Consider the following 17,005-nt stretch of genomic DNA (forward strand, 5'->3'; position numbering starts at 1 on the left):
TTGAGGTATCAGACCCCCGAACATCCTCTAACACTGCTGCCCACTGGGAGCGCTGGGGCTCCATGTTTCTCCCTGGGCCCAGATACGGCCCCTGTTGGGCCAGTGCCAGCCCAGCAGGAAGGGCAGACCCAGGGCCATCTGCCGGCCTGCCTACTGATTCTGGGTTGAGTTTCCACGCAGGGAATCCAAGGGTGGCCTCCTCTAAGCTCAGGCTGCTTAGCCGGCTTGCTCCTTTCCTGGGGCCCCAGACCCTGGTTACCTGCATCCTCTTCAGGTTGGGAAAGTCCCCAGGTGAGATCTGGTGCTCCCGCTCGATCTGGCCATAAATCTCGGCCAGGTTGTTCACCAGCTCCTTCTTCTTGTTGTCCTTTCCGAACATCGAGGGCATCTCCTTCTTCAGAGAGCTGATGATGTAGGCATGAACCTGAATAACAGGGGCGGAGAGAAACGTTCAGATGGAGACCTCAGTTCTTTCCTTTCCTCTAGGGCGGCTCTCACCCCATCTCTTCCCATCAATCCCCCCACTCCTGCTCCTACTTCCGAAATTATTTCTGTCTCCATCCTCTTTCTCTCCCGCTGCTTGCAACGCATGTTGTTTTGCTGAATCCCAGGGAAAGGTGAGATTGTGGGGAGGGTAAGGTCAAGGCATAACAGGGATGGAAATTCTGGTGATGACGTTGATGAGGAAGACAGTAACAACAGCTGACGTGTACAAAGCACTTCTGAGGATGCCAGGCACTGTGATGAGGGCTTTTCCGTTCTTTACTCTTCTAACCCTTTCATTTTACTTATGTGGAAACAGGCACAGCACAACTAAGGGCCTTGCTGGGGTCGGGATGCACAGTAAACTGTGGAGTTGAGTCCAATCTGGCCATCTGACGCCAGGGCTTGTGATCATTGACACCACATTCTCCTGCTCTGCCCCCCTTCCCCCCGCAGCTCTTGCAGCTACCCCCCCCACCCCAAACCATTGGCCCCGCCCATGCTGCCCATCCCCCCCACCCCCCCAGGTAGCCTCACCTTGGCCAGCCTGGCCCTCTTGATGAGGTCGTTCAGCTTGCGCAGGGCAGCGTTTCGCGGCAGACTCTGGATGTCTCTGAATAGGTCCTGCTCCTCGGCCTCAAAGAGCTTCCGGTTGTCTGGGATGAGAAGGGGGCGGGACCAGAAGGAGCCGATGTAGACCCGGATCACCTCCGGGGTGTTCACGATCTTCCCCAGGGACCACATGAGGGCCCCGTACACCCGCATCAGCTGCTGCGTCTCAATCTGGTCCGCCTTGTTCAGCACCACCCGCATCTTGTCCTCGTGGTTCTTGAGGGCCTTGATGACTTCTGAGAACTCATCAGAGATGTCCAGCTTGTGGGCGTCGAAGAGCAGGATGATGCGATCGACCCGCTCGGCGAACCACTCGAGGACTGCCGCAAAGTCGTACCCTGCGACACAGCAGAGTCAGGGGGCGGGGCCTTTGGGGCGGAGGGTAGGGTTTTTGGGGGAGGCAGCCGGTGCAGTAGAAATAACATGGACTTGGGAGGCAGATCTGGATTCAAATCCGGCTCCTCCACATTTTCACAATTTGGCCTTCAGCCAGTTACCAAATGTCTCTGAGTCAGTGTTTTTGCATCTATAAATGGGCATACTATCTAGTTCATAGAATTTTAAACACTAAAGATGCTCGCAGCCCAGCACCTAGCAGCTGCTCAGTAGATGCTAGTTATTATTATTAACATCCTTATCCCCATAAAACACAGCCACCATCCAGCTCCCCTATCCTTGCTTACTGTATTTAGGAGCCAGGGGCCCTGCTGGAAAAGAAACTCTGGACATATATTTTGAATAAAGACCCAGAAATTCTTAACAAGGTCCCATGGTTCAGACCATGCCCATCACTGGTCTGGAAGAAATCTGAGGCTCTGACACACAACTTCTTCTCATGCCTGCTCATAAGCTCGCTTCATTCCTTATTCATCAGCTGCAGCCCCCAAATCCCCAACTCTTAAAACCACAAGGGGTTTCTTCCCTAGCATGGGACAGACCTCTGGCTGCCACACATTGGTTATCTGGCACTGAGCTGCTTCAGGTCAGGCTGGTTCCAGGACCCCCACAGCACCTGCTCTGCTCAACCCCAAGTAGCAGTGGATCTGGGAGGGCCTGGAGGGGGAGATCATGCCAACAGTCTGCACCTTCAGCCTCATGTTCACTGACCCTTAACAGCTGGAAGCAGCTTCACCTCTCTGTGCCTCAGTCTCCTCTTCCATGAAACAGAGGACAGTACATGGGGAAGTGAGGCTCAGAGAGGGAAAGTGACTTGCTCCAGGGCGCACAGCCCAGACACAGCAGCACTGGGATGAGGGTGGAGGTGTTGGGCCTTCTGCTGCTCCCCAGTGCCACACCTCTGGCAGGAAGGTAGGAGCCCTTACTTAGGCTCTGGTGGGATCGACGACCCCGGGTCCCAACATCACAGGCTTTCAGGGGCATAGACCCTGGGGCCCCAAAGCTCATTGCCCCCACTGAGTGGGAGACCCAGCCAACAGGAAGAAGCCAGCAGTTCCTGCCCTGCCTCACAGAGGAGGATCAGAGACCGGGGCAGGTCATCAGGCAGCTGCTTTGCAACTGAGTCAGATACAAGCAGCTCTGCTCGCCTGGAACGGTGGTCCTCAACTTGAGCGCACAGCGGAATCCCCCAGAGGCCTGTTACAGCCCAGATGGCTGGGCCTACCCCAGAGCTTCTGGTTCAGTTCACATCATGACCTCATTTCCCCTTCGCACCACCCTCTGAGGCAGGCACAGTCCCACTTTCCAGAGGAGAAACCTGAGGTTCAGCGATGAGGGGAGAGCCAAATTGCTGGCATGTTGTGGGGGTCAGGGTTGGACCCCGCCACGGGGCCCTGGGGGCCCTGCACAGGCCGTGCTGGCAGCGGTCCTGCACCTGTGCCCCTACCCGCCCCGCCTCCCGCTCCCCTCCCGTCTCCCGCTCCCCTCCCGTCTCCTCCCTTCCCAGGGCTGGCTCCAGGCTATTTTTAGTCTCCCTCAGCACAGCCAGGTGGAGGGCAGCTCTCACCTTCTGAAGGCAGTCCGTCAGAGCCGTGGGCAGCAGGGCGGGCAGAGGGCTCAGAAAATCAGGGCAAACTCACTCCCGGGCCCCATCCACCCCAACCGGGAAAACAGGTCACGGCCTGGCTGCCTTGGCGCCTGGAACCTGCAGGCGTGCCCTCAGTTGTAGCTGGGGAGGGCAGGGGGCTCAGAGGCCTCTGGCCTTCTGCTGAGACCTGTTTCCAAATCTAGCCTGACAAGGTTTTGGCCGTGGTGGTGCAGACCACGGGGAGGGCAGCTGCGATGTGCCCTCCCTCCCTCCTTCCCTCCCTCCCTCCCGTACAGCAGATTTCAGCCCTCACTGCTCAGCGCACCGGCTCGCTGGTCACAGGCAGCTGGTGGCAGCAGCTCACAGCCGGCTGTGCAGCCACAGCAGCTAGCCCTGGGCACTTACTGACAGGGCTCAAAGCAAGTGGGTGAGATGTGCCCAGGACCGAGCAGAGGGAGGGCCAGGACCAGAACACAGGTCTTCCTGTCCTAAGCCCAGCACTCCAGCCAGCCCTCCACGGGCTGGGGGAAGCGAAGGGGCCAGAGAAGCTGCAGAGAAGAGGCTTCCGGCCCCTGAGCTCTCACCAACCCCAGATGGCAGCAGCCATGCAAGAGGAGCCTCAGCTGCAAAAGCGGACCAGCCCCCGCTTGGGGTGGGGCGGGAGAGTGACAGCAGCAGGTCAGTGCTGCCGGAATAGGCCGGCCCATGTCCGTTCCTGTCCTCACGGCTGGCTCAGGTGCCCCTCAGGCAGGCCCTTGCCTCTCTGCTCACCCAGGAATTTATCCTCCTCCCACCGCACAGGGAGCTGGGCGGGGCAGGGGCTGCTCATCCTTCCCAGCTTCCTCTGTGCCCAGCATGGTGCCCCCCACACAGTAGGTGCTCTATCAGCATTTGCTGAACAGACCTGAAATGTCAGCCCTGTTCTGCCTTTTGCATCCCAGGGACAGTGAACAGGTCATCTCTGGGCCTCAGTTTTCTGGTCTCTGAATTGGAACCCACCAGACCCTGCCAGAGGGCGGCTGTGAGGATCCAATCAAAGAGGATGCAGGTGAGACTGCTTGCCTGTGACCCTGGCTGTTCCTATGGCTCTGCCCCTTTATAAAGAGCTCCTTCCAGGCACCAGTTTCCATGACTTGGGTGTGCTCTGAAGGGGTCACCCGAGGAGCACTGGCCCGGGCAAGCCCACCTCTAGTTTCTGCTCAGCTATTAATTTGCTGTGTGTCCCTGGGCAAGTAGCCTCCCTTCTCTGGTCCTTGGTCTCTTTGCCTGTTAATCCACAGAGTTGGACTGGAAGATCTCTGAGTTTCCTTTCTCAGTTCACAATTCCCTGCTTCTAAGACTGAAGGTATGAGGGTGGGGAGTACAGCAGGATGGATGGAGATTAGAAACAAGGAAGCTCTTGCAGGACAAGGGGAAGGAAGGCTGGGGACTGCTGTCTTTAATGCCCTGGGCTGCCTATGTGAAGCCAGCTCCTTCCTGAGAACAGGCAGATGGCTTCTGCGAACCTTTCTAGGATTTCAGAAGCACAGAGGCCTCCTATTCACCCTCCCACTTTTGCAAATTTTGTACGCTCTGGAAAGGCTGGCTATCCAATTACCAACTGGGTAATGCTGGAAGCTTTCTCCCAGGTGTGGCTGTGAGGAAATGAGAATCAAGCAATGACTTTGTGGGCTTCCTCTGAAGCTCAGCCTCCCCGATCCTGGCTATTCAGAGCCTAGCAGGCTCCAGGCTGGGTATTTAATTATTTCTGTAGACTGGGCTTATGGGTATCCAAGAATGGGAGCATCTGAAAGGCACAGACGGGACCTATTAAGGAAAAGGGAACGGGTTGGCTCTCCCATTTATTCTCTGTGTGGCCTTAGGCAAGTCTGAACCTCAGTTTTTTCAGCTGAAAATGGGAATAAAAACGACTGACTGATGAGGGGTCAACGGTAGAACCATGGCAACAAGATAGCGGAGGGAGGGCCTAGACTCAGTCTGGAGTCTCTGCCCTGACGTCTAGGGTGATAGGCCCCCTTTCCCTCACTGGTCCTGGGAACGGCTCTGAGCCCCAGAATAGGAGCTCTTGAGCACCTGCAGCAGCCCAAGGGCTCATAAGGTATGGACTAGCGGGTGGTGGGAGATTCAGGCTCCAGGAGACAGATGGCGAAGCTGGCTGTCCTGGAATTGCGGGTAGCAAGTCTGCTGCCTCTGGAAGATCTGGTGTGCAGGCACCTGGAGCAGAGACTGGGCAGCCTGCAGGGAGCTAGGGCTCTCCCCACTGACCCCAGGCTCCAGTGGAATGGAAGGAAAGCACTTCTAAGTAATGCCAGGCAAGAGGATATCAATGAGACAAACACAATAAGTGCGGCAACTCCTTAGTCATCAACCAGCTTCCTTCACAGCCTGAAAGGCAGTGCAGGGGCTTCCCTGGTGGCGCAGTGGTTAAGAATCCACCTGCCAAAGCAGGGGACATGGGTTCAAGCCCTGGTCTGGGAAGATCCCACATGTCGCGGAGCAACTAAGCCCATGCGCCACAACTACTGAGCCTGTGCTCTGAGCCCGCGAGCCACAACTACTGAGCCCGCATGCCACAACTACTGCAGCCCGTGCACCTAGAGCCCGTGCTCTGCAACAAGAGAACCCAGCGCACTGCAACAAAGAGTAGACCCCGCTCGCTGCAACTAGAGAAAGCCCGCAGGCAGCAACAAAGATCCGACACAGCCAAAGAAAAAAACAAAGAAAGGCAATGCAAGGGTGCTGACAAGGCAGCACATTTCTTTGTATTTTCAGCCACACGATCTCATTCGATCCTCACAGTGCTGCATGTGCCAGGAGGTAAACAGGCACACACAGGGAAGGGAGAGGGAACAGAGAGGTTAAGGGGCTCACCCAAGCTCACACAGCCAGGTGGTGGCAAACTCGGGCCTAGGACCCAGATCCTTACTTCCATCTGCATTCCCTTCTCGGCTCAGAGCCCCGCAAGGCTGTAGCTCAGGGGCCTGAGCCCTCCAACCAGGCACTTACTTGTGGTGGGTACTTAAAAGGTCCCATCCTGCCCCCAAAAGCTTTCAAGGTATAAAGACATTTCAGCAAAAGAGAAATTAGAAGGCATCAGTTTGCAAAATGTGGGAAAAGTTCAGATGAAAAAGGCCACACTACTTGCCTCCCAGAAGTAACCTTGAAAAGGAGCCCAGCAGACTCATCCCAGGTCTCCCAGATGGCCACAAGTTGCCAGCGCACCCTTTTAAAGGGAGTCGGGACTCTGCTGCTCTGTCCCCGCGTGTGATGCCCCCAGAGCCGTGTATGTACAGCATGCGGTCTGGGGCCCCAGAGGCCCCTAAGTGAGGAGGCCAGGGATGGGAGGCCGTGAGGACCAGCCCAGACCCTCCGGGGTCCCCCAGGGGAAAGTTGTACATGAGAGTTTGCCCTCATTCCTCTTTGAGTTCTTTCTGGGCAGGCAGGCCATGATAACGTGCTGAAAAGCCACCGGACGGGGAAGCAGGAGAGCAGAATTCCCATCCCAGTTTTGTGACCTGGGCAAGTGTCTTCCTGCTCTGGCCCTCCTGAGTTCACCTGCACAGGAGGGGGTCCGCTGGGAGTGATGTGTGCAACGCGCCACAGGGTTGCTTTTCTAGGGTGGGGCCTGTGGGGATTTCTAGCTGAGAAACAGACAGGAAATGTGGTTGCCAAGTGTGAGGACACTCAGGCTTCCGGAGAACCTCCCACCTCTGCCGCATCCTTGCTTCTTCCCAGTAATGAGTCCTGGGCTGCATCCTGTCACTTCCAGGAACTGCCTCCCTGCCCCTCTCCCACCCACTCCAATGCATCTACATCCAGAGACAAGTGTGGGCCTGGGACTTCCCGGGCTCAGGTTCCTGGACGTCCCTTGCTTCTGCTCTGCCCCCAAGACACACACAGCCCCCCAGGTCCGGGCAGAGGGGCCACACTTTGTCCAGCTGTGGCCTGGGGCCTGACTGCTCCTTCCCGTGAAGCCTGAGGCCCAGGGAGCCCCCTGGGAGCAGCTGGCTTTCCAGAATGTGGCACATCAGGCCTCGGCCCAGAGGTGGCTCTGTGTGGATTTGACAACGATGCCCTGGCATCAGGCTCAGTGAGTGGAACGTGGGCTGGATTTCAGGCTTAATACACCCCTCAGTCGGGTGCCCTCCTGCAGGGCTGTGCATGGACTGTCCACGGGGCCCCGCCCGGCCCTGGGCTGGAGGAAAGCCAGAAGCACCAAATCTGTGCTGCGGCCAAACCCAGAGTGAGAACCCCGGGCGAGAAGCCACGCGAAGCGCGTTTGGTTCTGTGCACACACTTGTGTGCATGTGTGGGGAGCGGGGTGCGGAGAGAGGTGTGATGTGTGTAGATGGGGGGTGCATATGTGTATAGGTATAAACTGAACTACTGAGTTCTACGGCTGATTGTGAAAGACGAGGAGGGGGTCTTCATACTGGAAACTTTTCTCATTTGGGGTTCCCCTGATATCTGAGGGTGTCTGATCCCTGCCCCCCACCCAACTTTCCTGGTCTCTGTGGAGTGCTGGGGTCAGCACTGCCCCAGGCAGAGGATGCAGGACTGGCGGCCCAGCTCTCAGCTCTTGTTTTTATCACAGGCTACTTTTGCCAGCAACTGCATTTATAGTCTAGAATCAGGAGGGCAGAGAACAAACTGGTCTGCCTAGATACACACAGGGCTATCACTTCTCCCAGAGGTGGGGTGAGACCTGGTGGTAGTCGGTATGGGGTGGGAGGCAATAGGAAGGGTGGGCAAGAAGAACAAGCCCCCAGTTTGCAGTAGAGCAGCCACTGAGGTCCAAAGATAAAGTCAGGAGAAAAGGCAGAGGGATAGGAAAAGAATGGAATGGAACGGAAGCTGAGGAAGGCAGGACTCCCTAGGAGCAGGGCTGCCACGTACAGCTGCATAGGCTGTGCACTGCACAACTGCAAGGAAGGCCATTCACGTAGATTACCCTGGAGTTGTTTAACAGGGTGACCCTGGATGGCAGATAAAGAGGAAAGAAGGGAGCTCACTGTGATCCAGACCCAGAGCTGATGTCTGTGTTTCCATTACCATCTGTGGATCTCACGAGGTCACGCGATGGGTATCATTACCCCTTGTTATGCATGGGGACATTAAGGCTCAGGGGAAAAATGTGACCTGGAGACCCACAGGTTCTAAAAGCCAATGCTCTAAACTCCCAGTCCAGTGCCCCTGGAATCCCCGAAGGCTGGAATCCTCTCTGGACCCACCTGTCAGGCTGCACTAGCCTTGTGTAGCCACCCACCCCCTGAGTGGTTCAGGTGGAGAATTTGGGCTGCTCTCCAAGCCTTCCTCGAGGAGATATAGGCTGTCTGTGTGAAACAGTAAATGCCCTTTAGGCCTAAACTCAGGATGAACTTGGAGGAAGACTTACGGCATGAGGGTAGAGACTGGTCAGGAGAGAGGGAGTATCTAGGGAAACAAATAGAAACAAGACAGAGAGCCACCCACGCTGCACCCTCCCCCCCGACCACGGGGCCCCGAACAGGGTGCCAGGGTGCTTACAAAGGGCAGGTGGGCCAGAAGGAGATGCTCCTCCCCACAGGGCCGTGGGTTCTACGCCCACCTCGCCCTTGCGCCCCCCCATGCACCTCACCCCAGGCACGTGCAGGAGGAAGTAGACAGGCACCTGAGGTCAGTTCAGGGCAGAGTCCTGGCTGCTGCGGAGCGCTCTTGCCAGTCCAAAGCCTTCCCTTCCCGGAAGCTGCCCTCTGAGTGCCGAGCTGGCTCCTGCCCAGCTCCCAGCTCCAGGACTGGGGTGGCTGTGGCTTCGTCAGCTTTTCTTCCCAGCAATACGGCATGCGGCACAGAAAGGGCTGGGGTCTATCTGGGGCACACAGCGTGGTGTGGCAGGAGAGGCTGGGGGAGGGGAGCTGGGAGCTGTAGTTTCAAGATTTTTACAATATCCATCTAGCATTTTAGAGCTAGGAGAAAACCAGTGATGATGATGATCTATAGCACCTCATGTTTACTGGGGACTTGCTATGTGCCAGGTAGGAGGCTTTTTACCTGTATTATTTCTTCAATCCTCAAACAACCCTAGAAAATAGAGTTATGTCCCCTACTCTACAGATGAGCCAGCTGAAGGAAAGAAAGCTGCCAGGTCACCCTGCCAGGAAGCATCAGAGGCAGGCCAGGACGCTGGTGGTCTGGCTCCTGAGTTCCATCTCCCGACCCGCATGCCGGCAGCCTCCTTCAGCGAACAACTCCCCACATCTGTCTGGAATGAGCAGTTTTCAAGGGCTTTCACATACCCAGCTCCCGACTCTCACGCCCCAGAGCACACTGCCATCCTCACGCTGTTGGCTGGAGTCCTCTGCAGGCACTTGTCTCCCCTGCAGAGCTGCAAGCTCCTGGGGCAGGGACAGCAGGAACTTCAGAAGCGAGCCAGGGTCTGGCCCATGAAGAAACCCAATGGGGTGCATAATGCAGACACTGACGTCTCCACTTCACAGATGAGAAGACCGAGGCTAGCTGTCTCCTGAGCTGCAGTGGACCCTTGCCTAGGATGACCCCACACAGCACATGAGGCAGCAGCGGCTCATCAAGAGACAGCAAGGCCCCGGGAGCCTCTCTCCTGTTATGGAAGCCAGAGAACGTACCAGAAAGGATGCAGCACAGAGCCAGAGCCAACCCTACCAGCTGCCTCACTTACCTCGGCTGATCCTCTGCTTCTCCCCGGAGAGGATGCCCGGCGTGTCGATGACGCTGATGCTCTCCAGCACGGGGTTGGGCAGCTGAGCGCACACGAACCTGCAGGCGTGGGAGGAGAGCCGTGGTGAGCCGCCGTCCTGTCCTTGTCTCTCAGGCGCCCTCGCTTCAGCCCCACGCCAACCTCTCCTGCCCTGGGCAGAGGTTCTGAAGCCCGGCCGCCTTCCAGTGCAGACTCCCAGTCCCAAGCTAGACTCAGCCCCAGTAGTGGGCCCAGGATCTGTACTTCGAGGAAGCTCCCGGGGTGGTCCTAAGGCAGCTGTGGGCCTACGTTTGTGAGCCCCTGCTGTCGGGGACACCAGGATGTGCAGCCCTCGATCCCTGCCCCCAGGAGCACAGTCTGGTGGAAGAGCAGAGGCATGCATAAGGACAACCACGATATGGGTGCGATGGGAGCAGCGCCCCCAAGGGAGGTCAAGAGAAGGGCTCGGGAGATCCAAGGTGGAAGGAAGCCTTCCTGGAGGAGGCGGCACTGCAGCTGGCCTCGAAGAGTGGGGCACACCACCCAGGAACGTTTATCTGGGCTTCTAAAAGGCTGTGCAAATACCAAACATTGCTAGTAGGATAACAGTCAAGGCTTATTCAAGGAAATATTCCCAGTATCACATCCCAAAGTCTCCAAATACAAATTGGTAAACCTAAGCTAGATCCTTCTGACTTCAAGCCTTCTCTCTTAAATGCCATTTTTGGTGGAAGCCAGCAAGGTGTCTGACCATCACAGGTACAGTTCACGGTCCCATACTCTCCAAGAACAGACAGGGAAGGGAGCCTCTGCTACCCAGTGAGGTGGCAGCAGAGATGCAGGTTAGCGGATGAGGCTAGGGATGCACGGGAAGGAGGGTCCGGGAAGCTCCTCAGAGGACGCAGAACCTGAACTGAGACCTCAAAAGATGGCCAGCATTTGCCAGGTGGACAGGGGTGTGGGCAGGAAGCCAGCGTACATGCGTGTGTGTGTGTAGCTATGTGAAGATACAGACGTGCACAGAGGGGAGATTGGAATTATGCTGCCACAAGCAAAATGGCTGGAGTAACCAGAAGCTGGAAGAAGCACGGAAAGGTCCTCCTCTACAGGCTTTGGAGGGAGCAGGGCCCTGCCAGCACCTTGATTTTGAACTTCTGGCATCCAAACTATCAGTCAGCAGTTTTTGGGGGTTTTTTTGCAGTACGCGGGCCTCTCACTGTTGTGGCCTCTCCCGTTGGGGAGCACAGGCTCCGGACGTGCAGGCTCAGCGGCCATGGCTCACGGGCCCAGCTGCTCCGTGGCACGTGGGATCTTCCCGGACCGGGGCACGAACACGTGTCCCCTGCATCGGCAGGCGGACGCTCAACCGCTGCGCCACCAGGGAAGCCCGAGTCAGTAGTTATTTTAAAGCCACTCAGTTCGCGGTCATTTATTCTGGCAGCCCTAGGAAACTAATAGAAGCAGGTGTAAATGCAGCCCAGAAATGAGGGGCGGGGAGGGAAAAAGAGGGGGTGAGGGAGTGTGTGTGTGCGTGTGTTTGTGCGTGCAGGCACCATTCCAGGAGAGCGCTCATCACTGGGCTGGAGCCCCTAGAGATGTGGCCAAGACAGGGAGGCAGGGCCTGGATCACAAGGGCCTTGAAGGCCACATTAAGAGGCGTGGACTTTATACTGAGGGCGGGAAAAATCCATTGGAACATTTTAAGCACAAGAGTGACACAGTCTGATGTGATGGTTGTCAGCATGTCCAGTTCAGTTCAACAAATATTTACGAAGCATGTGCTGTGTTTCTGGCACTGCGCTACATAGCGGGGGCAGGAAAGTCCATGGTACAGCCCCCGCCCTACCGAAGCCCATGGTCTTCATCGTGCCTGGGGCCCAGCCACATTCCGGTCCTTAGGTTCTAAGGCACACCCCAGGATTCCTCAATACATTCCACGTTTTGCTGAAGCCACCTTGAGCGGGGCTGCTGTCACTTGGTGACCAGAAGGTCGTGTACATGGGGCTGGTGTTTGGGGCCAGGGCTGCGGTTGAGGTATCACCCAGGCTGGGTGCATGGAGTGAGAGAAGGGCAGGGGGCTGAGGGTGACGCCAGGTCATAGGAGCCAGAGACCAAGGGGACCAAGGTCTGCTAGGGAGGCAGGAGGAGGGCCAAGGAGCTGAGAGGGGCTGGTGGTTGAGAGAAACCAATACCCAAGAGAGATGGGGTAAGGTGAGGACGGAAAGTGCTCACCGCTTGTCACTGAGAGGTCGCAGATGACCTTCACACGGGCAGCTGTGACGGGGTGAAGCCATGTTCCACAGGTTGGGGGACAGGAAGAAGTGAGGAGGTGAAGCCCTGAAACTTGGCTGCGACAGCAAAGCAAGGGGGTAAGGGCTAGTAGGGCCTGCTGCAGGGCTTGCAAGAGGAGATAGATAGTTCCAGGCGGGGAAGGAGCCACGGGAGGTGGGGAGCTGTCAGAAAGAGTAACTGACACAGCCGTCCCTGGGCAGATGGCCTGATGCACGGGTCGGGGGTGCAGGGGTGCAGACCTGAGGGGAAAAGAGAGGACTCAGCTCTCTGCAGGCTGCGTGGACGGCAGGGGCGGGGTGGGCGGGATGGGACTGATGCAAACGAACTCCCTTTACGGACAGTTTAAAACAAACCAACTACAGGGAATCCATGGATACGGGCTTCCATCTTCTCTAGAATAGGAAGCAAGGTCACCTGCCGAGAGGGGGGCCTGAGGTGTCTGGAGAAGGCGTGGAACACCCACAGAGAAGGGGAGGGGAGATGTCAAGGGCCGCGAAATGGGATCACGGGGCAGCAGGCGTCCGGGGTGTACCCTCCCTGTGTGCGTGCAGTTGCAGTGAGGCTGGTGGCACATGGAGGGCCCTCTCCCACCCCAGCCCCGCCCCAATCCTGTTATCCCTCCAATGGATGTGCCTGACAGATCCCCAGCCAACAGTTAATCTACACATCTGTCACCCAGCTGTGGCGCGCTCCTGTAGAGAAGCGCGACCCTTACGGTGCTGTCTACGTACGCAGTGCCATCTATGTATGTCGTAGTGCTTCTGCATTAAGCCACATTCTTTCAGTCCGCTGTGTGTATGTGTTTGTGTGTATATATATATTTTCAGTTTTCTCTGCCTGGAATATCCTTTTTTTTTTTTTTTTTTTTAACCCTTTTAGTGTGATTTCACTCATGATTGAACATCCGGTTCAAATGCCAACTTTTCCGCAAAGTCCTCTTGCCTTGGAGGAGGACATGACTATTATCCTATTTTACAGATGAGAAAAGTGAGACACAGACCAGTCAGGTAACCCGTCTAAGATCACGGTGCTATTTGGTAGGATGTGAACCCAAGTCGGTCTGAAGCCAAAGCCCATAGTCTTTACCTTTACTCTAAATGCCTCAGTTAGAGAAAGTAGTTTAAACATTTTTAAATGCGATGCAGATGCAAAGTTGTGGTGTGGATCTACGTAACAAGCGTATCAGGGGATCAGCCTGCATTCCAGTTAAACAGAATAGTGGGAAGGCCTGGGCCAGCTTGCCAAGCAGTCTCTAGAGCTTCCTCCACTCAAACTGACCCAATGGCCCTGGTGTCTGCAGGCTGACTTGTCCCAGGGGAGGTGACTTGTCCAAGGTCACAGAGTGAGTTTAGTAGGAGGGTCAGTGCTCAAAGCCAGGGCTTCTACCTTACGTCCAGTGTTCCTGCCACCAAGTAAAAACAATATCTAGGAACAGAGAGGAACCTTCCTTTGCCTCCTGTCAGTTGGATGCAAAGCCCTTCCGTAGTTTAGGCAAAAGCTGGGAACTACACAGAGTAGCCCTCTCTGCTTTTACTGGAGGGAGGTACACATTAGAGAAATGTGATTTAACTAGTTGAACCCTTCCCCCAACTCGATCGGGAGAAATCAGCTCGGTGTTTGCAGCTCGTGCATCCCTAATCAATGGTGGTTTCATTCCCAGCAAGAAGGGGACAATCGAGAGAGATTCTAGGTCTGGAAAAGGTACAGAGTTTCCCAAGACCCTGCCCCGCCCTTTCACCTCTCATACTCCAAGAAAAGAGAGCTCCCAAGGCCTGTGTGTGTTCCCTCTGCACTCACCTGTTCAAGAAGGCATTGCCAAAGGCGTTCAGTTTCCTGAAAGGTTTCTTAGGATCCACCACCAGGGCATTCCCGGGGATAATGCCCTCCATCTCTCCCTGCATCACCGCAATGAAAGAGTCCGTGGTCGGCTCGGGCCCAATCCTCATGCCTGGGAAATCCTGTTCCAGCAGGTACCTGGCAGAAGGGAACACAGTCATGATGCAGGGATTCTATTCACAGATCAACACCGCGTGCCTACCGCAAGGCAGACGGTGTGAGTCATGGCAGAGGGGCAGATCCAGAGCAAGATTTCACAGCAGGGAGAGATATTCACTGACGGGGAACCCAAAGACCTTTGGGAGGAGGTGGGATTTCAGTTGAACTTAAAGTAACAAATCTGTCCTTCTCGGTCCGTATCTTTTTCCCTCCATGAAGCAGTGCCGGGGTGTGGGGCAGGGGGCGCGGCGAAGAGCAAGGTTTGGGCTCAGAAATAAAGCGTGGCTGGCTTGAAACTGATTCCCACACAGAATATTGTAGACTTCACAGCTATAGGGAGTCTGTCAAAGTCCCTGCACACAGGCTTGGTTAGAATTAGAGCACCCATAGGCTCTGCTGGCCACCCATAGGCTCTGCTGGCCACCCATAGGCTCTGCTGGCCACCCACAGGCTCTGCTGGCCACCCACAGGCTCTGCTGGCCACCCATAGGTCCTTATCTATTTATCTGCTTAGTCAGTCATTTAATGTAGAAATAACTCGTACATAATACAAACTGTGTGACAGGAACACTATGACAAGTGCATGTCCACCCCACCCTAGACTTTTGGTCCCACCCTCTAGCACAGGTACCAGGCTGTGGCCCCAGGGGACAGGTACCTCTCTTTGCTCCAGGCCTGGGCAGTGAGAGCCCAAGGCCACTGCCCTTCTCCACAGCTCCCTTTAGAGCACATGGTGAGCCACAGAATGAAGAGAACAGGCTGGAAAGTCAACCAGGCCCTTTGGAAGGAGCTCAGAACAGCTTCGAGCCCACAAAGCTTAAGGTTGGAATGCGGGTGAAGGAGTCCAGAACTGCCCGGGGTTGGGACTGGCCAGAGAAGAGTCCCAGGGGCCATGATGGACAAGAGCTAAGGGGTGTGTTGCCCAACAAACGCAGACCCTTGGGTGAGCCCTCACCGTGTGCCAAGACCCTCCCCCTAAACCTTGCAGGCCAGTGTTCACGCTCAGAGGGAAACATCAAGGAGCCCTCAGGAGGAGAGATGGCAAGTCAGAGGCTGCTGGCTGGGGAGAGAGCCTGAGACCTCCAGGACCAGCGTCCTCAGCTGGCTGCCCGTGGAGCAACCGTGCAGCTCCAGCTGCCGGTGCCGGGGCCCAGCCCAGAGATTGTGACCCGCCGGCTCAGGGCAGGGTCCTGGCGACCGGTCCTTTTCAGGAACTCCCCAGTTGATTCTGATGTGCAGCTGGGGTTGACAACCTGCTCTAGACCCTGTCATTATCCTGATGACACCACTGACACTCAATAGCATGTCCATGCCTTACAGCGCACTCATCACTTTGAGAACGTATCTCTTTCTGGCTTCACCGCACCCCTATAGGTAGGTACAGTCGGGCTCTGCGTATCCGCGGGTTCCACATCTGAGGATACAACCAACCGCGGAGGACCCGTGGTTGAATCCCAGAATGTGGAACCCGCGGATCCGGAGGGCCGGCCGTACTGTGCCATTTTACATAGGGGCTTGAGCATCTGCGTGGGAGGTGGGGTCCTCGAACCAAGGTCTGCGGAAACTACCAAGGGACGGCTGTACTGAGGAAACCCAGGCTTTGAAGGGTTCCCTCAGTACAGCCGTCCTATTCGCCCACTGTTAACTCTTGAACGTGACGGAGCTGGAATCCAAACCCTATCAATCTAACACTAAACCCTTTGCTCTTCAACTGTCTTCTACCCCGAGGAAACGCTCTCTGCCCACCCTGTGCCACCCCAAGGTGGGTCTGCTCTGCCCAGCGAGTGGCAGCCGGGGGCACTGGCTGGGGTTTCTTCCGGCTCATCGACATCCCTGTGTGTCCTGAGCTGTTAGTTTACTCCGTGCTTGCAGGGCAGTTCAAGTCAGGTTGCCACGGGCTCCCTCCCCGAGGAGCTGGCAGGGGAGCTGCTGCGGAGGGGCCGCTGCCCAGGGCCACCCCGCCTGCACCGGGAGGTTTAGGTTGCCTTGGGAAGCCTCCCATCTCCCTGCAGGATCCCAGCCCCACATTCTGGGTGTGAAGACAGGATTTCCTCCCATCAGAGGACCATTCTGAAAGCTGGATTGGGGTGAGGATAGATCACCACAGCTGCACTTGGACGACGCTTCAGGTTTTCTCAGATGCTTCTGCTTCAGGGTTTCGGGCGAGAGACAGGGAACCTCAGGGCCTGGGGCCAGCAGACCTGGTTTCTCTAACCTTCAGAAGGTTCTCAACCTCTGCAAACCTCAGCACTTTCCTCTGTAACATGGGAGACCATTGCTGTGATTTATTAAGCATCTGTGATGTGCCAGGTACTGTTCTAGACTTTCCATGAATTGTCTCGTTTCATGTCACGTTGCTGCTGATGTGAGCACGGTGACCCTTATGGTCAAATGGGCCTCATGGGTAAACCCACCTCATCGGGTGTTCTGAGGGTTAATAAGTTACAGACCTTAAGCACATAAACCAGTACCTAGAACCTAGATCATCATCCCATTTTACAGAAGAGAAGATAAAGGTTAAACTATTTGCTGCAGGTTACGCAGTCAGTAAATAGCAGAGCTAGGATTTGAATCTAACACTCACGCTCCTAACCACTGCATTCGCTGTCTCCCTTCCTGCCCGAGGTATCTCCTCGACCAGGAAATGCAAATGGGCTGAGCACCCCCTTGGGACTAGAAGGAGCAGTGGGACAAGAAGGCCACAGAAGAATCTGGTTTGGCAGGAGGCCGGCCGGGGCCAGGCCTTGCGGGAAAGGTTAGGCTTCAGGGCCCACAAACCCAGGAACTGCTCATCTCCATAAACAGCTGCCCTTGGGGTTCACACTTCGGCCTCAGTGGGTGGGACGTGGCAGCAAAGCTATTGCTATCAGGTGGCCCAAGCAGGCGCCAGGCCCACTGGATCTAAAAGGATATTCTTGGGACTTGAAGCAGTTTCATGAGAATCA

General features: G+C 56.0%; 1 protein-coding gene across 1 annotated transcript in view; it reads right to left on the minus strand.

Annotated features, from left to right (window-relative positions):
- Positions 1-17,005, minus strand: part of EHD3 (EH domain containing 3) — a 29,600-nt gene that overhangs the window by 4,832 nt on the left and 7,763 nt on the right. The window contains exons 2-5 of the mRNA XM_060026877.1: positions 13,863-14,039; positions 9,756-9,853; positions 1,021-1,433; positions 260-424 (exon numbers count right to left, since the gene is read on the minus strand). Coding sequence (XP_059882860.1) covers positions 260-424; positions 1,021-1,433; positions 9,756-9,853; positions 13,863-14,039 — 853 coding nt within the window. The remainder of the gene's footprint in view (positions 1-259; positions 425-1,020; positions 1,434-9,755; positions 9,854-13,862; positions 14,040-17,005) is intronic.

This window comes from Delphinus delphis, chromosome 12 (assembly GCF_949987515.2).
Source record: "Delphinus delphis chromosome 12, mDelDel1.2, whole genome shotgun sequence".
Taxonomy (NCBI): domain Eukaryota; kingdom Metazoa; phylum Chordata; class Mammalia; order Artiodactyla; family Delphinidae; genus Delphinus; species Delphinus delphis.